This window comes from Microcaecilia unicolor, chromosome 8 (genome assembly GCF_901765095.1).
Source record: "Microcaecilia unicolor chromosome 8, aMicUni1.1, whole genome shotgun sequence".
Taxonomy (NCBI): domain Eukaryota; kingdom Metazoa; phylum Chordata; class Amphibia; order Gymnophiona; family Siphonopidae; genus Microcaecilia; species Microcaecilia unicolor.
The window spans coordinates 39,853,836-39,877,284 of NC_044038.1; the positions used below are offsets into that span (position 1 = coordinate 39,853,836).

Sequence of the window (23,449 nt, forward strand, 5' to 3'; positions counted from 1 at the left end):
GTCGGAGCAGGATGCTGGGCTTGACAGCCTCTTGGTCTTTTCCCAGTATGGCGGTGCTTATGTTCTTATGTACTAATAACAACCCTCAACTTCTGCAGCACACTTGCAGACCAGCTGCGGCATACCAGTGTGCCATGGCACACTGGCTGAAAAACACTGTTCTAGACGTATATTCTGTGTCTGTGTGGGACGTGACCCACTCTTGCACCAGTCTCTTATCCCTGGGTAGATGTGGGGAAGATGTTTTTTAAACTTCTGCTGAAGTGGCTGTACTGCTTGGTCTCCTCTATCAAATACCCTCAGTTGCCAAGTTTCCAGGTTCCTGACAAGAGCAGGAGCAGGACTCATACATCTAGTCCAGATTTTCAACACAGCGGTGCCCAGTGCTGCCACTGAGTCATATTTTACATATGCAATTTCTCAGCAGTTTTTAACCACTTGCATATTTTTTGTATTACTTTTTTTTATTATTATTCTTTAGTAAGTCATTTCAGATCTTATAGTTTGATTTAGCAATATATATCTTATAAATGTGCTTGCCAGGTTTTATTTAAATCAGACTCAATGACATTTTTCTGAATGCATAACTTTTAAAGTAATATGAGGATATATCACCATTAGTTTAACATACTGAGAAAATTGTAGGTTAATTTTGTCTATGGGACAATATTACCCATCATCATCATCTATTTGCATATTGTGAGGGTAAGTTATTAAATGTATAATTTCCATATATTAGAGCCTTCTAAGGATGGCTTGAAAAAAATTATTATCATGGATCAAGATCACAAAGCCCACTGTAAACTCTTGGTTCATAAACAAAATGTTACTAAAATATAATTTGTAAGATAATAAATTTTATTTTAGGATAAAGTGTCTGGACTTTAGACATTTTTGCTTTAGATAAAATATTGGCTTTTTAAAACTTTACTTTAAATATGCCACTGTGAATAAAATGGTCAAAATATTACGCATGAAAGAATATTCAAGCACTGCATGGAGGCGTGCCCAAAATATCTATCTTGAAATAGAGATTTCTAGCTGACAGTTTAGAGGTAAGCCATCTATAGGTCATGATGTGCAATCCTCTTGTGGTCTGGATATGCATGTGAGGACTGAGATTGTTCTCCCTTCCCTAAAATCCTGGATTACAAAATGATAATTTAAGAACATATTTGATAGTTCTACAGTTTGTTATGGGATCAAAGATCGATGATTGTTATGTAGCAGACTTTGGGAAGAAAGTTTTTAGGTTGGAAATAATTAGGCAGCTTTGGGTATTAAGGAGATAACATGATAACCAATAACAGTAACATAACAGAATCCCCCACCCGAGCTACTATAGAGTAGTTCAATAAAGTTCCTGTTCCTTCACCTCCCCGCCATGACAGCTAAGGCATAAGGATATGTCATGGACCTCCATGCCTATTAGCCGGGTCACCTGACCCTCCTGCCATCCAGCTCTTAGAGCCTCAAATCCACCACTCATCCTCCAATGAGCTAAAGTCCCATAGTTTGGGTGTCCACCCGCTGCGACAATAAACCACCAAAAACCTGAACACTCCCAGTCATTTATCCCCCACCCCACCCCATCTTTGAGAAAGGGGAGGGTGAGTGGGTAAGCTGCCTCTGAGGAGCAGGATGAAAACCCTGCTCCATGGAGATATCTGCCTTAAATAAATTCTGCTCCCGGACCACCCCCAGTCCCAGCCATCCAATCCTCCAGTGGGAAAATAACTTGTAATCAAAGCTACTCTAGTAGTTCTTGATTGAGGCCCTACCCCTTCATTCCTTTCACCCCCCCCCCCCAAACCATTTCCAGCTTGCCACTTTGACGTCCCCTCTACCCATGGATCAGGGTCACGTGAGTTCCAGCCCAAGGTTAAACTCATCCATCAAGATGAGCACTTGGACTTAAATTTCAGTTAATTCAGAGGCAATTACCATTCAATAACTGCTAACCCAGCAGGTAATGCAGTGCAATTAACTACACCTCCAGAGATATTGCAAACTGCATTCTGTGTTATCGCATGGTACTAAACTTTGCTTAGTGTTAACTGCAGAGCAGTGGCAGCCCTCTCAAAAGTACTGGGAAAGCTTCCTGAAGCAGAGAATCTTGAGTTAGGTGTAGCTCTTCTGGAAGTGAGTTTCAAAGTGTGAGGGCTACTCCTGTGAAAGCTCATTGGTGTGTATCACATTGTGCAATTTATTTCATTGAGGGTACAGATAGTGATGCTCCTTGAGAAGATCTTAGAGGCCTCAAAGGTATGTAGAGCATTAACTTATTCTTCTGGTACTCTGGCACATTTTGTCTGAGGACCTTGAAAATCAATGATAAAGTTCTTAATCTGACCCTGTAAAGTACTGGTAGCCAGTGTAATTTTAGCAGGAAGGGTGTGATGTGGTCATGTGACTTGCAACTCTCTTATCAGTTGTGCTGCAGCATAGTCTGACCAATGAACAGCAGGACATTATAATAACCTAGCCATGGCTTTAGCATAGCATGGACCACTGTGATGCGATTCATCTATTCAATGTATGGAGAGAGATTTCAAACTTCCCACTGGTGATAGAAGCAGTTTATCAAGGTTGTTTGAATTTGCAGGATCAAAATAAACAATGAGTCTGGCAGTCCTGCAAGCTTCCTGACCTGAGATTTTAGAGGGAATTCATACTTCCCAGATGGTATTTTGAAATCAGGTATCTGTCCACCTATGTTAGGAACCCACAGAATCTATGTTTCACTTGGGTTCAGGCAGAGTGTGTTGTTTTTATGCCCACGTCTGAGATGCTAATAGACAACCAATTTACTTAAAGCTGCGGGAGATCTCATTCAATCTGTATGAGCAGCTGCACATCATCAACATCTAGATATAGAATTTTATGTCCATCAACCGAAGCAGTTCAGCTAGAGGCTTGAGGTGGATATTAAATAAAATAGGTGACGGTATGGATCCCCGTGTTACCCCTTAGTTCAACGACCAAGGTGATGATTTATTGTTGTTGAACAGAACTGCTTGTTGGCTGCCTGACAAATAGGACCGAACCATGCAAACACTGTGCTATTAATACCTGTTTCCATCAGCTGTGCGAGTGTAATATGGTCCACAGTGCTGAACGCCCATGAGAAATCCAGCAGCAACAGAATTTAGGCAGATCTCCTGTCATGGTTTCCGTGGAGATCGTCAGCAGGGATAAAATAACTGTCTTTATATCCAGTTCTGAAGCCAGATTGGCATGGGTCCAGCCCACTGGTTCCCAAACCTGGTCCTGGAGGCACCCTAGCCAGTCAGGTTTTCAAGATAACCACAATGAATATTTATGAGCTAGATTTGCATACAGCGGAGGCAGTGCATGCAGATCTCCCTCGTGAATATTCATTGTGGGTATCCTGAAAACCTGACTGGCTGGGGTGCCTCCAGGACCAGTTTTGGGAACCATTCTAGCCAATTTCTTTCATTTAGCTAGTTGTTGGGTTGATTGCAGACTGTTGTCTTTTATCACTGCCAGTGCTGCCATTGGTGATTGGATGGGTCTGATTTCAAAGTGGTAGGGGGCCATGGCTCAGCTAGGCCACCCTTGGCTACATCTCTTTATGGCAGCTGAAGTGAATTTCCACAAAAGTTGCAGATTGTATTTACACAGCTTGATGCCTTTATTTTATTAGGGTCTTGACACCATACCCAGAGTTCTTAAGAAACTAGCTTTATTTAAATTACTTACTAATGTTGTCGTGCAGTCAAGCTGGGATATATTCTAGATTGGAGTTTAATTACAAGGTTCTGTTAAGTCCCATATCTTATCTGAACTTTGCTGACCTGTGAGAACTAACTGAAGGAGTTTAGTCGCTTGATCGCCTGGCATGGCAAAGACTTGCTGAGAATAAAACAGGTCCTAGATAAGTGGTGTCTGGGGTAAGTAAAAAAAAAAATAATAAAACAAAACAGGCAGAAGGTCATGATGAGAAAGAGAAAGAATTTTAATTAGTTTGAAAAAATGAAGTGTGCTGTAATATTATGACTGTGTGATACATGATTTACTATACAAGACATTTACAATCTTATTTTATTTCTGGTTAATTAATTTTTGTATTTTAGGATCATCAGCTCTAGAAAATGAAATCATCCATTTTGTCAGAGACCCTGATAAATGTGTAATATAGTGTTAACGCAGGTGCCTATATGCATCCCATTCTGCTGCTTTACGTGTCATTTTTGATCTGCATACATGTTTTATTTAATGGAGGGTTTCATCTTTCTGCTTTGACTAGGATCCTAATGGTTTCATGCACCCAATGTGGTCAGATGGTGGGGGCATTAGTGCCTCATATTATTTCAGGAGTGAACAGAGGGAAAAATGTTCTTTCTGTCCATCGACAGCTGTTCGTTTGTGGATGCATATAGAGATAAAAAATAATGGGGTTGATATTCTGCATGAGCTAACTGGGTAGGAGTTAACTCACACTGATTGGGCTAGTGCCACTGAATATCTGGTCACAGTGCCTTAACATAGTAACATAGTAAATGACGGCAGATAAAGACCTGAACCCATCCAGTCTGCCCAACAAGATAAACTCATAAAATATTACATACCATATAAAATATGTATACCTGAGTTTCAGTGGCGTACCAAGGGGGGGGGGGTGGGGGCGGTCCACCCCAGGTGCACGCTGCTGGGGGGTGCCGTGGCGTGCGCTTGCTCCTCCGAGTTCGCTAAACTTCATTCGTTCGCTGCAGCTCCCTCTGCCCCGGAACAGGTTACTTCCTGTTCCGGGGCAGAGGGAGCTGCAGCGAACGAACAAAGTTTAGCGAACTCGGAGGAGCAGGCGCGGGCCGCGGCCCCCCCCAGCGGCGTGCACCCGGGGGGGTGTCATTTTGCCAGGGGGGGGAGGTGTCATCTAGCGGGGGCGCGGGCGCATCGGCGCTCCGCCCCGGGTACCATCCAGGCCAGGAACGCCACTGCTGAGTTTGATTTGTCCTTGCCACTATCTGGTTAGTGTCATCGAGAGGTGCAGGGATGGAGTCTGGGTGGAGCTAGGAGTTAACCTGGTTAGCAGCGATTTTCACCTCAAAGGGGTCCTTTTGCTAAATTTCAGTAAGAACTAACACGTGCATACCACTGGTTAAAATGCACTCGGGCATTCTGCAGTAGTTTTTGAATATGTGCGTGCAAGCTAAAAGATAAAATTACTCTTTTAGTGCTAAGGGCATGTTTAGGGGCAGAGGGTAGATGCAGCTACGATAATCAGTTAATGTGTGGGCATTGCCAAATGCTAACTGATTAGCGCAGGATTAGGTGGTGTAAGAGCTCACGCACTAGTGGGGCAACCAAACAAAACAGAAGATCAACAAATCGTAAAAAGAGGAATGCTGTTTAGTAGAAACAGTTACCCGACATGGCCATGTTTCAACCACAGGCTGCGTCAGGGGTAACAACTAGAACACAAACTTGTAAACAAAATTAAAATCATAAATAATTAGTAATAAGACATGAATCAAATGATATAAGAGTATCACATAAAAATCTTAAAAACATGCAAGAGGGGCATGGGTGGGTCGGGGCCCAGAAATTAGGTGTGGTTTTGGAATACTTGGATTTATGTAGTTGGGCTCGAGGATTTACACTAGGTTTTAGCAGACATAAGTCCTCGCACCCAAAGTTGGGTATGGGAATCCGTATTAAGCGCTATTCAGTAAAGGTTGCTTAGCAGATATTTGGCATTTAACTGGTCAGGGTAACCATATAAATTGGACCACATAAAACACAGTCCTATCTTTATGTGGCAACCCTTGGCTCCTTAAGTTCTGAATATCAACTTAAGCAGCCATGTGTTAGCAAGTGCCACATAAAAGAAAAGGATATTCAATGCTGGTCACCGGAAATGGCCCGGCATTGAATATTTGGGCTCAGTGCTGAATGTGGGATTTAGCTGGCCTGCCTCCCTTGGGCTGAATATCGACTGGATTGTGCTTAGGTTGAAGGCGCAGACATTACCTGCTCAAGCTGCTTACTGCACAAGTACATGTTGGCTTGGACCACATGTACTTTTGCACGACCTAATTATATATGAGTCCATTTACATGCACAGATGGTCTATAAAATTAAACGAGCACCTGAAGAACAAGGAAGGATCTCCTATGGAGAAAAGTACAGTCCATCGAAGTAGGGAAGGGATGTAGGTCAACCAAAAACAAGTAGGATGGATTTGACATGGTCCAGGTTTCAGCAACAGTATGCCTGCTTCAGGAGTTTAAATATCTGCAGAAGCGTAGCGAGGGCAGCTGACACCTGGGGCGGTTCGCTGCTGCGCCCCCCCATGGGTGCAGCACGGCACCCCCCTCGGAACGCAAACGCACCCCCCTGGAGTGTGCAACCCCCCCCCCCCCCCCCGGAGCACAATCTTACCAAGGGTGGGGGGGCGGGAGGACCGCTCCGCCCCAAGTGCAGTCGCTGGGAGCTGCGTCGGCTCCATTGGTTTAGGGTTACCATATGGCTCCAGAAGAAGGAGGACGGATTGAGCCAGCCAGATTTTACTTCCATTGCAAGCAATGGAAGTAAAACCCGGCTGGCTCAATTACTTCCATTGAAAGCAATTGCTTTCCATTGAAAGCAATGGAAGTAAAACCAGGCTGGCTCAATCCGTCCTCCTTTTTCTGGAGCCATATGGTAACCCTACGTTGGTTCCCTGCTCGCTCTGCCCCGGAACAGGAAGTAACCTGTTCAGGGGCAGAGAGAGCAGTGAACAAGCGGAGCTGACACCTCCCTAGCGGCGTGCACCCGGGGAGAACCGCCCCACCGCCCCCCCCCTTCCTACGCCACTGAGTATCTGTAGTACTGTCTGAAAATCTTTCCACAGAAAGGACATAATACAAAAACCACTGCTATAATAGTTAAATCTTATCAGCAGAAAAAAACGATACCTACCTATGTGGGTGTCCCTCTTCCCTCCCTCCCTCCCTCACATTTTTGGAGTTAAAAATTGTGAGGCAACTTTTGGGCATGACTTTGACTGTAGCCTTACCTGTGTGCTGCTTTGCCTGCCTCCGTCCTTTACTCCTCGCTCCACCATCCATGTGCTGCAGTGCTCGCTGCTGCGCTCTCCTCTACTTTGGCATGTTGTAGTGTGCTCTCAGCTCTGCCTTGCACCTCCTCCTCCACAGAATGATGAGACATCATCAGCTGATAACTTTATCATGCACCTCGCCCTCCTATTGATCAAATTTGGAGCCAGAATGAGGCTTGAGATGAACCAAGCCTCATTCCGGCTCCAAATTTGACCAATTGGGTGACAGTAGAGAGAGCCAGAAGGAGGAATCAGCAGTGGCTGCCCCCAAAAAACAAAACCCGCCCAAAAAGTTTCAATCTGCGACTGCCTGAAAGTGCCCATGGCCACCACAAAAAAACCCTGTCCAATTCCATGGGAAAAGAGTTGGCAACCCTGGGAAGGAGTTTAGATTTTATTTATTTGTTTATTTATTTGTTACATTTGTACCCCACATTTTCCCTCCTATTTGCAGGCTGAATGTGGCTTACATAATACCGTAAAGGCGTTCACCAGTCAGTAGATAACAAATACAGGTTGTATAGTGGTTGAATGAGGTAGGGATTTGTCAGGCACCTTGAAGGTCGAAAGGGGATGAAGATTGTATATTGTCCATTATGATCATTGGTTGTGCTGTGTTGCTGGGTGTTGGGAGTTATGTTGGATCGGTGGGGTAAACCTTTTTGAAGAGGTTGGTTTTTAGTGATTTTCTGAAGTTTAGATGGTCGAGGAATGTTTTTACATCTTTTAGGAGACCATTCCATAGTTGTGCACTTACGTAGGAGAAGCTGGATGCGTAAGTTGTTAGGTATTTAAGTCCTTTACAATTTGGGTAATGCAAGTTTAGGTATGATCGTGATGATCCGATTCTGTTTCTGGTTGGTAGATCTATGAGGTTCAGTTTCCCTGAGTGACTAAGCAATATGTGCTAGAACCAAAGAGAGGCTGGAAGGGGGAGGGGCAGCTAAATGCACCTTGGGGAAAAAGCCTTCCGACAGGTAGCAGAGCAGTATCCTAGAAACATTTCCCCTGCGCTACTGGAGCAAAACAGAGATGTTATGGAGGAATGGGAACTCTGTCTTGAGCCAATGGAGGTTACAGCAGAGTGAGTTTCTGCTTAAACTGTGATTTAGTATTTTTGTGTAATATTATTTAACAACCCCATCAGCCCGGTGGATGGCTGCCAAGTAACCAGATCCATAAAATTCTAGCAAGTGGGCTGCAGGCACAGCTGTGCATGGTTGTGACATACAGATTTTATTGGGAAAGACTTATTTTTGAAATTGCAAATAACCCTGGAATTTGGAGCTTCTATCCAAGGTAATAAGTATTACAGGCAGGCATTAGGAGTGCTTGACACTTGTTGGTTAAGAATGTTAAAAGTTTCATGGGGGAAGGGAAACAAAGGATTTTTTTTTCTTTTTAAGGAAACATGCAAATGTATGGATCCTTAGGAGCTTAGCCGAGACTGGGTGGCAGAGCCGGTGGTGGGAGGCGGGGCTGGTGCTTGGGAGGCGGGGATAGTGCTGGGCAGACTTATACGATCTGTGCCTTGAAGAGGACAGGTACAAATCAAGGTAGGGTATACACAAAAAGTAGCACATATGAGTTTACCTTGTTGGGTAGACTGGATGGACCATGGAGGTCTTTTTCTGCCGTCATCTACTATGTTACTATGTATGATAGACTTGAACTGAGCCAAAGTAAAGCTAAAACTCTTTGCTGAACTTTTGTGTCTGGCTTAAGGAGGGCGAGGAAAACAAAGGACTTGCTTGTGGGATAATCCTGCTCATAGGCGCCCTGTATAAGAGGCTTGGGGAGGCTAAGCCTCCCCAGCCCAGCTGTGACCTTCCCCGCAGCCCTGCCTGCCTCCTTCTCCAAGATGAGACTCAGTGAGCCCTTTGCACAGCGCGATCTGGTAGGCCTCGGTGGTCCCGCGTCTGCACGCCTCGCACTCATCTAGGTGGTCCCGTCTGGCTCGTTGAGCACGTGGACGAGCAGAGGTTTCGATTGCTACTCAGTAGGGAAGGCTGGTGGGTGATGGCAGGCGCTGTGCATGTATCCAGCGGTTAGCGGGGGCTTCAGGCTCCTTGTTTCACCCGACGGTCGGCGCGTGTGGTGTGGGCCAGCCTGGGCTGGTCTGGGTTGTCTGCTTCTGCGGTGCTGCCCACGGCTGCATCTCTCATCTTCGAGCACGTACCTTGTGCGCAGCGCCTTTCGCCTCCTTTTTTTCCCTGCCGTTCTGGGCCGGCGTCTGGCCGGCCAGTGCCCTGGAGGTGCGGGCGGGATCCGAGGTCAGGTATGGCGGTACTAAGTTTCCGAAGCAGTGGTGGGCTGCGTTTGGCGCTCTGCTACCTGCTTGGGGAGAGTCCTGGGAGATCGGGATGACCTAGTTCTTCAGCTGGGCTGCTTTGTATTTCAGAATATGTTAGTATGTATGCCCTACCCCATCCTTTGCTTCCCCAAATGAAAAAAACTATGCTCATATTTCATGCAGCTATATTGAGAGGGATTCTTAGTTTTTGAACCAAGGTTTTAATGTGTACGAGTGTCGCATCCTCTGAGAGAAGGCATGCCTGGATGAGGTTTTTATATACTTTAAGTACATAGCATTGCCTTAAACCCGACGACAAGCTGCTACTAAATGAATGGGGGAAAAAAATACATCTGTGCAACAACTTTTGCCATGTCATTGTTTACAGAAGCACTTCCAACAGGTATCTAAGCAAGAAAGCAAGACATGTGGTTGCTTCTACTGCAGAAAGGCAGCAGCCACATCTTTATATCCACATGAGGCTATTCTCTTCCTCTGCCTGGCAAGGAGCACCATGTTATGGAGGGAGAAGGGAAGTGGGGGCCGACAAAGAAGCTCTTGTCTGAACATGGCCACTGGCTGGAAACGGTAGGAGGAGAGAGAGGTTGAGCCAGGGGACATGGACAAGAGCAGTGGAGAGCCAGAGTGATAGGGAGAGAAAGAGGGGACATGGAAAAGAGCAGGGGAGAGCCAGAAAGAGATGGGGAGAGAAAGAGGGGCCATGGAAAAGAGCAGGGGAGAGCCAGTGACATGGGAAAAAAAGCAGGGGAGAGCCAGAAAGAGATGGGGAGAGAAAGAGGGGCCATAGAAAAGAACAGGGGAGAGCCAGGGACATGGAAAAGAGCAGGGGAGAGCCAGAGAGAGATGGGGAGAGAAAGAGGGGACCTGAGCAGGAGAAAGAGAGAGAAGCTGCTGGGGGAGACCCTAGCTGTCAGACTGAGAAATGCTGGCTGGATGAAAGGAGGGAGAAAGAGGAAAAATGCTGGAAGGAGGGGGCAGAATGAGGGAAGACACTGGTAGGGAGGGAAAGAGGAAAGACACTGAAAGGATGGGGTGAGAGAGGACATGCTGAATGGAAAAGGGTCAAGAGAAAGAACTGTCTAGAAGGAAGGGGAGATAGAGGGAGACAATGGACGGAAGGATTGGGAGAGGGTAATGGGTGGATGGATAGAGAGAGAGAGAAAGAGGGATGACACTGGATGGAAGGGTAGGAGAGAAAGAGGGAAGGTGCTGGACATGGATGGAGGGGAGGGAAGTATATGCATATGGATGGAGGGAAGTGAGGAGAAATGCTGGATATGGATGGAGGGAAACTGTTGAATTTAAGAGCTGGATCGGGATACTGAAGGATAGGGACAGGGCTACAGATGGTAGACAGAATGCATAAGGACACAGGAGGATGGTGGACATGGTGAGAGAAAAAATATCAAATGGAAAGAAGGCACTGCATAAAACAGAAGACACTGGGACCAAAGCGAATAGAAAAACTAAATGATCAGACAATAAAGGTAGAAAAAAGTATTTTATTCAGAATTTATTAACTGGAATATGTCAGCTTTTGAAAATGTGCATCTGTGATGTTTTGCATGTAAATTTCAATTTTTCTAGTATTGCTGCATGCTGAGTCTGACTTCTTGAGGTAACTTTCCAGTTCAGTATTTTGCCTTCATTTCTGTTGTGTCATGTGTTTTTCATGTGTGATCAAGGTGCAGTATTCTGCTAGCGTGTAGTATTTTCAGCCCTTTTTGGGGTTTTTTTGTTTCACTAGGTTGTGCACTGGTGTTTTAGAGCCCGGTGTAATTACAGTGCTGCCTTTACACGCGTAAGGTTGTAGCTCGTCCTGTCCTTGGAATTAGTACTGTTATGGTTTGGTAAGGTTATGAGTTTGTTTTTGCACAAGTTTGTGTATAGTGTTTTGCAGTGGATAGATTGTGTATTGGCCTTACTGAGGTGGCACCAAATCATCAGAAAGGGTTTTAGAGCCTAAATCATGACACACTACCATCTACATATAGTCGTTCATAAAAGGAGCTCATTGTGAACCTTTCCACCCTAAAAGGGTGTTTTGTGGCTGTACATGAGAATTGTGATATTATGATCCCTTGTTTCATATTGTTGATGGTCTGCATTTTCCGTAAGGGTGGTATATTGGTTTATTAGGGTCTGCCCAGTGTTATGGTACAGTAAGATTTATGAGTGTGTTTTTGCACAAATTTGTGCATAGTGTTTTGCAGTTGAGCAATTGTGGTTAGTACATGCTTTGGGCAACCACTTTATTCTTTGACATATGATACATATTTAATATCTAAATTTAATAAAAGGTATTAATTGTGACTTATTTTTACTTATTTTTTTTCTGTGTTGTCAGACAATTATGGATGTAAGTCCCGCCCCTGGCCCCACCCATAACCCCGCCCCCTATAGCCTCCCCAAACAGTTGGGCCACCGACCGCCTATGATCCTGCTCCCTTAGGAAACATTGTTTGGCCTCTATAATTTTTTTTTTTTTAAACAGTACCCGAGATAAAGGAGGTATTTTGTTTTATTTCTGAAACTGGCCATTTTGGACTGGGATCTGTTGGGAAGAAGAAAAACCTGGTGTGGATTGTTATGGGGATTTGAACTGTGGAGAAAAGCGTTGTTTTTGTGAAGCTTCAGGACCGCAGACACACATACATTTGCTGAACAGCTTGTCAAATTCAGAAAATTCTGAAACAATTTTTTTAGATCTGTTTCAAAAATATCCTCAAATTGCCTTAGAATTATCTCCAGATATACTGGTATAAATTTAATGAATTTCCCCAAATTCTCCTCAGGCTGAAATCCCTCTGACTCGAGTTCCACTTTGACTTCTTGGCCAATCCTGATCAAGGAGTTGTGAGCGTCTCAGAAAGAGCCTCCATTTTTTTTCAGCCATCTCTAATTTCCACTTTTAAAGAATCATTTTTACGGTGTTCAGTCATTTTTAGTTAATTGAATTCATAGATGGTGGCTCCGCTGCACCAGAGCATTTGTAAGTAATCATTACATGTCAAATGTTCAAAACCCAGAAGGTGCGTTTCAGCTAAAATAATGTCCTTATGTTCAGTAAGTAAAATTAATTCATCAGTTCTAAGTTTAATCTTACATAATTTCCCACTGTGGATGCAGACATACCTCAAAAATGTAAAACACTGCTCAAACATCTATCCTATGGGAGTGGGTGGTTAACATTCAAGGTATTGCAGTTATACATTTCAGTATATGGGGGTGGCCTGTAGGTTCTACTCAGTACCAGAGCTGTAAGAAATGAAAATTGGTTGGGGGGGGGGGGGCTTCAGATTTTTTTCTTTTGGCTCTTTAAAGCAATCGGGTTTTAGAAGCGCTTTGTGCCTTGATGAAAATAAACACAGCAGAGACGGGCCTCAGCATTTAACTTGCATAGTGATATTGAGTTTTATTATTATTAACATCAGTTTCTGTGCTATCTTGGAATACTCTTTTTGATGGTGGCTGTAGAGTTATCATATTGACTACATGGTAAATGAGTAGTGCTGTGCCCCATTTTGAATACGTGACAAATGGGGGAAAAAATTCAACCTGGTTTGAATTTGACCTCAAATTATTTGAATATATCTAGTCAAAAAAAGGTGGTTCTAATTTTCAGGTTAACTGACGGCCTGATAAAAAAGGAAGATGATGATTAAATAATGGAAAATGGAGTCACAAATCCCCATGGGGGGGGGGGGGGGGAGGTGAGAGGCTAATTTTATGAAGGTTTTTCCAGGTATAAAGCACATTTCATGTGTGGAAACGGCGTTTTATACAATTGTGTGGCCACACATAAAAAATATGGGCGCACAAAGACCACATGCACTTTTATGTGGAATTTATGTAGGCATTCCTGGGGGCACAGTTTAGGTGGAGCAGTGATGGAGTTGCATAGTTTATAAAATATATGTCTACATAGCAAGTTCAAATTTGTATGTGTGGTTAACAGACTCATCCCACATGGGCAGCACATTAATCCAATGGGGAAAACCTTCCATGTACAAAAGAATTTTCCACATCCTGGTCCTTTCTCTAGGCAGTCTTGGTAAGAATCACAAACCCTGGTTGCGCTTCCCCAGCAAGGTTGGTTCTCTTGACCATTGTTATCCTGATTAGTGTTAGTGTATCTTCCTTAGTCCCTGATGAAATCATTTGCATTCTGTTTAAGCCTTCAGGACAAAAGAAAAAAATAGCATTACATTAATTCTCACATTACCAACTATTTCTGTTAGTGTTTGGCCATCTCCCTCAGTAGCATTAACAGAATTATCTGCTATCATCCACCCACATAAACCTGGAAAGAACTGAAGAATTCAAAGGCCTCTAAACATATATACTACAATGGTTTCTTCAAAATCAAAGTACACAGAATAGTCTCTCTCTTTTTTTTTTTTTTGTTGAGGCATAAGCCCTTCTCAGTGGTTCCTTAGGCAGTTTCCAAAACTGTCCAGTACTTTAAGCAGGTTTCTTAACTTAACCCTCAGGGAACCCTAAGTCAGCTTGGTTTTCAAGATATCCACAATGAATATGAATGAGATAAGTTGGCATGACCTGCCTCCATTGCATGCAACTATCTCATGCATATTCATTGAAAACCCTGAAATGATGTATCTGTTAGATCAGGGGTTCTCAACCTAGTCTTCAGGACACAGCAAGACACACCAAGCTAGTCGGGTTTTCAAGATATCATCAATGAATATGAATGAGATAGATTTGCATACAGTGGAGGCAATGAATGCAAATGTATTTCATGTATAATCATTGTGAGTATCCTGAAAACATGACTGGCTGTGTCCCGAGGACAGTGTTGAGAACCCCTGTGCTAGAGCCTTACTTCTGGATTTAGCATTCAGGAAGGTTAATTTATGCAGTTGGCAACTGGTAAAAAGCCAACTGCTCTATACAAATAAAGCTAACTTTATTTCCTGTGTTCCTCATGGCGTCCTTGCTCAGAGTGCTGCACAGACTTCCATCTCCTCCTTCACTCCTTGGGCCCTCCACTTCCATTGTCTCTGCTTGGATCCTCCTCTTCTTGCTGCAGATTGTCCACTTCCATCTATAACAATGGCATAGCCAGGAGTGGGCCCAGGTGGGGTACAGGCCCACCATAGGCGCCTGGTATAAGAGGCTTGGAGAGGCTAAGCCTCCCCCCTGCTGCAGCAGAATGGATCAGCTGTGGAGTCCAGCTGCTCTGAGGGGATTAAATTGTTGATTTACCTCCATCCTCACAGCAGGAGCTGCAGTGAAAGCCCTCTAGCAGTTGTAGAAATTGGTTTACGGTTTGTTTACCTTACTGCTGGGAAAGCAGGGGGGGTTGGCTGGAGGTGTCCTGGGTGCCAGGGAGATATTTAACGAGGATGACTTCCTGACCTGCACTGAGGACAGATAGCAGCAGAATGGATACTGGGCCAGCATGATCAGAAAAAGTCACCAGACAACAAAGGTAGAAAAGATCATTTTATTTTCATTATAGTGTTTGGAATATGTCCACTTTGAGAATCAGGTGCTCAACATTAAAAGTTTATATTTATTTACTTATTTATGGCATTTTATCCCACATTAAACATGAATTTGGGTGTTTTGTGGCTCTACATGAGAATTATGATGATATGATCCCTTGTTTCATATTTTTGACGGTCTGCATTTTCCGTATGGGTGGTATATTGGTGTATTAGGGTCTGCCCAGTGTAATATTTATGGTACAGTAAGGTTCTGAGTGTGTTTTTGGACAAAGTTGTGCATAGTGTTTTGCAGTTGAGCGATTGTGGTTAGAATATGATTTGAGCAACCACTTTATTCTTTGATATGATACATATCTAATATCTAAATTTAATAAAAGGTATTAATTGTGACATTTTTATTTATTTTTTCTGCGTGTTATCAGACAATTATGGATTTAAGCTCCACCCCTAACCCCGCCCCCTTTAGCCTCCCCAAACAGTTGGGCCACCGACCGCCTACGAGGCCCACCCTCTTAGGGCTTAGGCTCACCCAGCAGTGGCATATCTCTGATGGCGGTGCTCCCCAAGCTTTGCCAGCTGAAGACTCCTAGCATTTCTCACTTTCTTCCCTCACAGCCACAGGCTTTCTGGTGTTGTTTCTCAACTCCACCTCCAACCCCTCCAGTACCTTTTTAAAGCCTTCATTTCTTTGCTGGTACCAAGCAATGACTCATACCCATGGCTTGCACTGGCCTCAAGCCTTCCCTCTGCTGCAACTTCCTGTTTCCAGATAGGACAGAGAGAAGTGCTCAGGATCAGTGTGTGCAGCGGGTATGAGTTGCTGCTCGCTGTCAGCAAAGAAATGAAGGATTTAAAAAGTGCAGGGGAGTAGGGGGAGATTTGAGAGACACCTGGTTGCCCAGGGCTGCTGAGAGGAGGGGGGGGGGGGGAATTCCCTGGCCCAGCCTCCGGGGGGGGGGGGGGGGGGGCACCGGCAAGCTTCTTCCTGACTGCCTGCCTGCTCCTGAGTCTATCTCTCTCCTGCTCCTTTGTGCTGGGACCCGGATGATTGCGTTAATGCGATAACCTGGGTTATCACGTTAATGCAATTATCCGGGTCCCAGCATACAGGAGCAGATGACAGACCGAGGGAGGAGCAGTCGGACACAAGAAGGTAAGCGGGCCAGTGGGGGCAGCAGCCCGAGTGTGTGTGTGTGTGGGGGGGAGTGTGGCATGGGGGTGTTTATATGGGGTGGGGGTGGTCCTGCCCCGGGCCCGGTTGCCTGGGAAATAGGGAGAGATGCTGGGTGGGGAGGGGGCTTTTAGGGTTTTCATTCCCACCTACATCGGGCTCAGACCCACACAAAATTGGGCGTCTGGCTACACCCCTGATCTGTATAGACTCCTCTAATAGCTACAGCGGTGTATCTGTGTCAGGCTTGTTGAGTGGAGGTGCAGGTGTAAATTTGTGCATGTGATTTTGCATGCTGTTGGGGCTGGTCCTGGGTGCCTGTTTTATGAATACACATAGGGCCGCCGAGAGCCGGGGCCGGGCCTGGGACAAGACCGCCCCCGGGCCCCCCCCACCCAAAGTCGCGTCACGCCCCGCCCCCCCCACCCGAAGTCGCCGGGCCCCCTCCACCCGAGGTCGCGTCGTGCCCCTCCCCACCCAAAGTCGCCGGGGCCCCCCTTCCACCCGCTGCCGGGCCCTCCGAACTAACCTGAAGCGCCTTCACGTTCGCATCGCAGCAACCAGCAGCAGCAGCAGCAGCAGCAGGACAGACCTCTCCTTCCTTCCGTGCCCCGCCCTCGCGGACGTTTCATCAGGCGAGGGCGGGGCACGGAAGGAAGGAGTGGCCTGCCCTGCTGCTGCTTGCTGCGATGTGAACGTGAAGGCGCTTCAGGTTAGTTCCGGGAGCTACGGAGGGTGGGCCGGACTGCAGCGGCGCCGGGCCCCCCCCCGGAGGCCCGGGCCCTGTCCCCCCCTCTCGGCGGCCCTGAATACACATAGACACTTTATGTTACATTTGTAAAATAGTATTAAAGTAGACATCATTTTGCATTTTTCACCTATGTGTCTGGTTTTAAAATTATCCTCTATACGTGTCATAAGATGATATGAACACACCATGAATATTTTCAAAATTTAAGAGTTGGGTGCACTGATCTCAAACTCTATAAGATCAGCACAGCCTGCCTGAGAGGTCTGAAGATTCCCACATTGGGCTGAAGGAAGGTAGATTGTTTTACCCAGAATTGGGCCTGTTCATTCTGGCTATCCTATCAACTAGCAGCCCTTTTTACCTGCAGCTCCCGTCTGCTGATTTTCTTTTGCTGTAAGAACCAGACAGGGTTCTATCTGTAAGAGTTATGATGGGTAGCCCAACAGACTTTTTTGCCTAGGACCCACCCAAGGCCATTGAGAGACAAAGCTAGGCCCAGGGCATACAATCTTTGGGGCCCCGCCGCTGCTGCTGCTCCCTCCGCCTCCACCGCCACCCCCCTCTTGCAGCAGCGAACGAGAGACAGAGTACATCCTTCTTCCTGCCATGCCCCACACCTGCCTCTTGTGAAGTAACTTCCTGTTTCCGCATAGGCAGGACGCAACAGGAAAAAAGCCCTCTGGCCGGCAGAGCAGTCTCTTTTGATTACCGGTGATGGGCCTTCCTTAGAGGTCCTGGGTCCACCAAAGGGTTAATCCTGCCCAGAGGGGAAGATGTTGAGAGTTTGGAGGTGAGAGAGAGAGAGAGAGATTTCTAAAGGTGTCAATTTTTTTTTGTCCAGTAATAAAGGCATCACTTTATTTTCCTTTATTTTGTTTTATTTCTATCACCTTCAAAGTAGACTAACACGATGACTACACTACTTTATCGAAGGGAGTAGAAAATTGCCCTAGTCACAGATCCTAAGGAGACCCCACGAACCAGACAGGGGTATTGGCTGACAAACTGATCTTGCTTGCTTAAGTTTCTGCTTGTGCAATTAAGCTATAATTGAAACTAAACCACCTGCTGTAGTTCTGTTTATCTTCACTCTTGCAAATGTTCAGGAAAATTATCTTGCAGCACAGAGAGTCAGCCCCCCAGTGCTTTTCTTTAAACTACTTGCAGACAGATTCTCATATCTTTGTACCTGGACCTTGAGGTACCCCCACCCCCATGTCCCATGGTGTAGTAGACAAGAAACTCTGGGCCAGATGAACTAAACCTAATGAGCCAGCAACGTGGTTTTTTAAACTATCCGGTTTAGCGAGCAAGGAGTTAAATGCGGCATGCACAAAAGGTCTTTCTCCTATCTCGATAGTAGCTAATGAAAATGGAATGCAAAGCTATTATAATGAGCTAATTACTATACAAATGTGCTAGCAAGGCAATGCACAGCCGTTTTCTAACGATGCACAGAAGCAAACCCTACCTTCAGCGCTGAAATCTTAACGTGAGGTCTGGAGCTATCGGTCCTGACAGTTCCGCAGCCACCTTTGCCACTCTGCAGGAGGAGAAGGACACTGGAGAGAGGAGACACGACGGAGCAGGGAAGGCAGTTAATTGTTGGAGCCCGGAGGGATAAAAATGCGTGCTAAAGACTGCCTTCCACGTGTGTATCAAGCATTTCTGTTTGCTGCCCCTCAAACACATCAGTTTAAAAAAAAAAGTTTTGCATGTCTTAGCTACAAATCCCCCTCCGGAGCTCTCCTGCGTGTTCCGCCTCCTCGTGTTCCATTAGCCAATCACAGCGAGTTCAGCTACAAATGCTACAAATCCCCCACTCCGGAGCTCTCCTGCTTGTTCCGCCTCCTCGTGTTCCAGCAGCCAATCACAGCGCGTTTAGCTTCTCTGGTGTCAGCTAAACTCGCTGTGATTGGCTGGCAGCAGGATCTTCTCATAGTAACTGGAGGAGTGATTTGCTGCCTCGTCTGTTTGCTGTATGCTGCTTGGCACAGTTTTCAAGAACAAAACGTTTTATACGGCTTTCATATACGCAGCTTCTGTGCCTGTATGAAAGACGCTCTGAGCATGCGCAGATCAGCTGCGCTTGGCGATTGGCTGATCTGCGCATACTCAGATGACCGACTGGCTTCCCCCCCCCCCCCCCCAAAGAAGGAAATCATATTCAAATGAGCTAACAGCGAGCGGCTCATTTGCATACGATTTCCTTCATGCATGCCTGGCTTTTTCAAAATCAGTTCGCAGCAACGAGGATAGCTAAGGTAAGAGCTTTTTGCGGGGGTTTTAGTGCATCTGGCTCTGTCCTGGAAATGTGTGGATCCTTGCTTGATTCTCACAATCTCAAAAAAAGATTCCAAACCATGAGAGTCAATTTTTAGTCGGTTTCTGTGTTATCTACTTGTTGCACAGGTTGTCTTGTGGTGAGACAGTTACAGTTTTAATATTTTGTTGGGATGAAAAAAAAAACATGTTAAACATGCTGGGAGAGAATTGTCTTAAAAAGAACAAAAAGATTTAGACAAAAACTTGTAAAATATGCGTACACTAATGGTGCTCTTTAATTTGATGCAAAGATTTTAAACAAATGAGTTCTGAGGGTTCCAGTGACATTTCCATGTACAATGAATACAAAGTGATTTGACTGACAGTTTCTTGTGAAGAAAGATGAAACTCCACAGTAACATGCAGGTGAAATCACCTACCATTACCTTCAAAGAGATTTCTTAGTGAACTGTTCTAAGCTGACACCCTCTCATGAATTCTGTCCTGTGCACATCTCACTCTGCCTTCAAACTATCTCATTGGAGCTTCAGCTGACTCCAATAAAAGTTGTAGACAGGAAACTACAGTTTGTTTCCTTATGGTTCTATAGCTGATGTAAATCATCAATGGAGCGCCCTCTAGCTTTAAGTAACGGCATTAAGAAGTGCACAGCCTGAAAGTATCTGAGCATGTGCTTTCATTGTAAAAGAATAGGGGAATAATTACATTTATTGATTTATTCTGTGTCATTTCCATCCAAAAATAACATGAAAAGCAAAGCAAATGTTTTCATATGGTTTCTGTTTTATAATGCACGCTCAATTGTTTTAGTTCATACAGAAACATTTTATCATGTGCCAAAATCATTTTGTGAAAGATAAACTAACTTAATGTGCACTGAAACATCAGAAATGAAAAAGAAAACAATGCCCAGTGCTGCCGAATATCCCCTCTGACCACCGTGGCACTTGGTGGTTCGGGGAAAAGCTGGCAGTTATGTAGTAGGGGTGTAGCCAGACCTCAACATTTGTAGGTAGCCAGTCCTCAACGTTTGGGGGGGGGGGGGGGTCTGGAGCCCAAACTGTGTGTGGGGGGCACAGTTTGGCCCACCTCCCTGCCGCAACTACTACTACTACTTATCATTTCTATAGCACTACTAGACGTACGCAGCTCTGTGCACTGGACATAGAGACAGTCCCTGCTTGAAAGACCTTAAAACCTAGGACAGACAAACAGGACAAATAAGGGATAAGGGAATTACAAAGGTGAGAATGATAAAAATGGGTGCTGAACAAGTGAGTAAGGGTTAGGAGTTAAAACTCCCACCAGCTGAAGCCTCTCTCCATCGCTTTTCTCTGCGCATTGCCTGCACTGCATCCCCTCACATGTGTATGTTTGGTTTCAGTGAAACTGAGCATTTGTGAAGAGCATGCAAGTGATATGAGAAGAAGCAGGGCAGGCAATGCACAGAGAATAGCGCTGGAGAAAGGCTTCAGCTGGCGGGGGTTGGGGACTCCCACCAGCCAAACCAGTAGACCCGGATCCAATTTGGGGGGGGGGGCAGGCCCCAAAGTCCCCCTGTAGCTATGCCACAGTTATGTAGTCACTGGCTTCATTCAGTGCCAGTGTCCACATAGCTAACTGGTCAGATTGGTCAGCCTTTTTGCCCATTTAGTTAGTGCGGAGTCAGTACTGAATACCGGCTGGCACCTGCATAACATCCAAGTCGGCTGCTGACCCAAATATTCAATGGCAGTTGCCCAGACATGACCCTAGCATTGAATGTTTGGGTTAGATTCAGCTTCTGGCAGTAACTTTAAAACTGCTGACTGCTGTGGGCTGAATATCTTGGGTGTGGGGGGGGGGGGGGGAGGGATGGAGGGCATATTTTTTGTGGTAATTTTGAAATTGGCATGCGCTATCCATGCGCTAAAAATATATATTTGATTTTTAGCACCGGGAGTGTGTTTGGGAGCGGACAGTGGGTGCAGCTGTGATAATCATTTAGCGTATGGGCATTGCCGGGCACTAACTGATTATCGGAGGATTAGTGCTTGAGCCCTTTCCTTCTACAAAATAGGTGGCAGTAAGGGCTCATGTGCTAATGGCCATGTAGTAATGGGGAAATTAGCATGTGGCCATTATTGGAACAATAGAAAAATCTGCCTTTTACCAGCAGCGCTGAAAGTGGCCTCAGAACACAGGAAAGACTTGTGTTGGGGGCTGCCGCCAGTGGCGTAGGAAGGGCGGGGCGGTGGGGGCGGTCCATCCCGGGTGCACGCTGCTGGAGGGTGCAGAGAGCAGCCGCGCGCCTGTCGGCTCCGCTGGTTCCCTGCTTCCTCTGCCCTGGAACAGGTTACTTCCTGTTCCGGGGCAGAGGGAGTAGGGAGCCAGTGGAGCTGACAGGCGCATGGCTGCTCTCTGCACCCTCAAGCAGCCAAGAATGCACCGGGAGGGGGGTGCCATTGCGCGGGGGGGGGGTGTCATTGCGCAGGGGGCTTGATGAGCCGGGGAGGGGGGTGTCATTGCACCGGGGGGGGGGGGGGTGTCATGCTGCACCCTGGGGGGGACGGACGCCCCGGGTGGCAGCTGACCTAGGATCGCCACTGGCTGCCGCAGGTCACTTTTTAGCGCTGCTTGGTAATAGGGGGCCCCTAGTGAGCATCACCCCTCCTATGTGGTTGGGAATATCATGCTTGAACCGTCAAAAATACCAGCTTCCTAGAGGAGGAGACATCTTAGTTCTATTACCACAGCTGCCCTTTACTGGTATTTTAAAAATGTACTGAAGCCTTTTACAGAGAAAATGGTGAACAATGTTGAAAAGCGTGAACTTTATAAAGAACTCTAGAAACCGTCAAAATTCCACAATATGATTATTAAAACATGTCACTACTAATTTGTCAAAAAAAACTTTGCAATAATGTTTGTGGCATTACCCATTGACTGTTTCATGATGCTTGAAAGAAAAGTTTATTTGTGCTGCAGTTGGTTGATTTCTTACATGTTTCTGTATTCTTGGTGACATTCCCATGCTCTTTTTATTCTTATTGTAGGATTTGATGTCCACATTCTTCCAGTTTGGAGCTTCGGTTCAGCAACAGGCCATTGTCATGCTCAATATCATGGAAGAATACGACTGGCATTCCTTTTCTCTCGTAACCAGCTCCTTTCCTGGATATCGAGATTTCATAAGTTTCATCAAGAACACAGTAGAAAACAGTTTTGTTGGCTGGGAGGTGCTGAATGTCATTACACTGGATACCTCCTTTGGAGATGCAAAGGCACAGATTCAGCTGAAGAAAATTCATTCTTCTGTTATCCTACTGTATTGTTCCAAGGATGAAGCTGTTTATATTCTGGACGAGGCTCGTTCCCTGGGTCTCACTGGTTATGGTTATATTTGGATTGTTCCTAGTCTGACTACAGGCAACACAGAAATCATTCCCCCTGAGTTTCCATCTGGGCTCATTTCAGTTTCATATGACGAGTGGGACTATGCTTTGGAAGCTCGAGTGAAGGATGGCCTGGGGATCATCACCACAGGTGCATCAAAGATGCTTGAAAAGTATTCTTTCATCCCCGAAACAAAAACCAGTTGCTATGGACAGCTGGAGAGGAATGAAATACCATCGAATGCCCTTCACAAGTAAGACGTGACAAAATATTGCAAAATAAGAAATGGAAATCCAATATAAATGAGCATTGCTTCATTTGTTTAGTTGTGATGTCACCAGAAGGCTACATTTGATGTATATTTTCAATAGGATGTCTAACTGAAAAGTGTGTGGGTACTTTTAAGGTGACATAAAATAAATTTCAAGAGGAAAGTACATGCATGCATTGTGTTTGGACATTGATGTTATTATGTATAATGTATGATGTTTAAAAAATGATGGAATGATTAGTCGTTAGCATCATGCCTGTAAATTGCATAGTTTTCAGGGCCTCAGTAAGTAACAAGTTATTGCATATTAAAGCCTATTAATGCTGTGTATGCACTTACGGCGGGACTGGCAGTGAGACTTTATTTACTAATAATTCACTTTAATGGCATTAGCACGTGGTAACACCTTTAGTAAATTTAGCCCTTTATTTCAGTGGTTCCCAAACTTGGTCCTGGAGGCACCCCAGCCAGAGATTTGCATGTACTGTCTCCTTGATGTACAAATCTCTCTCATGAATATTCATTATGGATATCCTAAAAACCTGATTGGCTGGGATGCGTCCAGGACCAGGGCCCTGGTGATCAAAGGTAAATGTGGGCACAAGAGGCCACTAGCTTCCCCTTCAGAGTCAGGCAGCCCAGGCTGTCATTGGGGGGCAAGTTGGCCACCATGGAGGGTGAGAAGGTTGGGTTGGCAGCCCACTTGGGCCACCAGGTATGTTTTTTGGGTGAGTGGAGGGGGGTTAG

General features: G+C 45.5%; 1 protein-coding gene across 1 annotated transcript in view; it reads left to right on the forward strand.

Moving 5' to 3' along the window:
- Window positions 1-23,449, forward strand: part of GRIN2A (glutamate ionotropic receptor NMDA type subunit 2A) — a 523,242-nt gene that overhangs the window by 330,269 nt on the left and 169,524 nt on the right. The window contains exon 3 of the mRNA XM_030213245.1: window positions 22,092-22,684. Coding sequence (XP_030069105.1) covers window positions 22,092-22,684 — 593 coding nt within the window. The remainder of the gene's footprint in view (window positions 1-22,091; window positions 22,685-23,449) is intronic.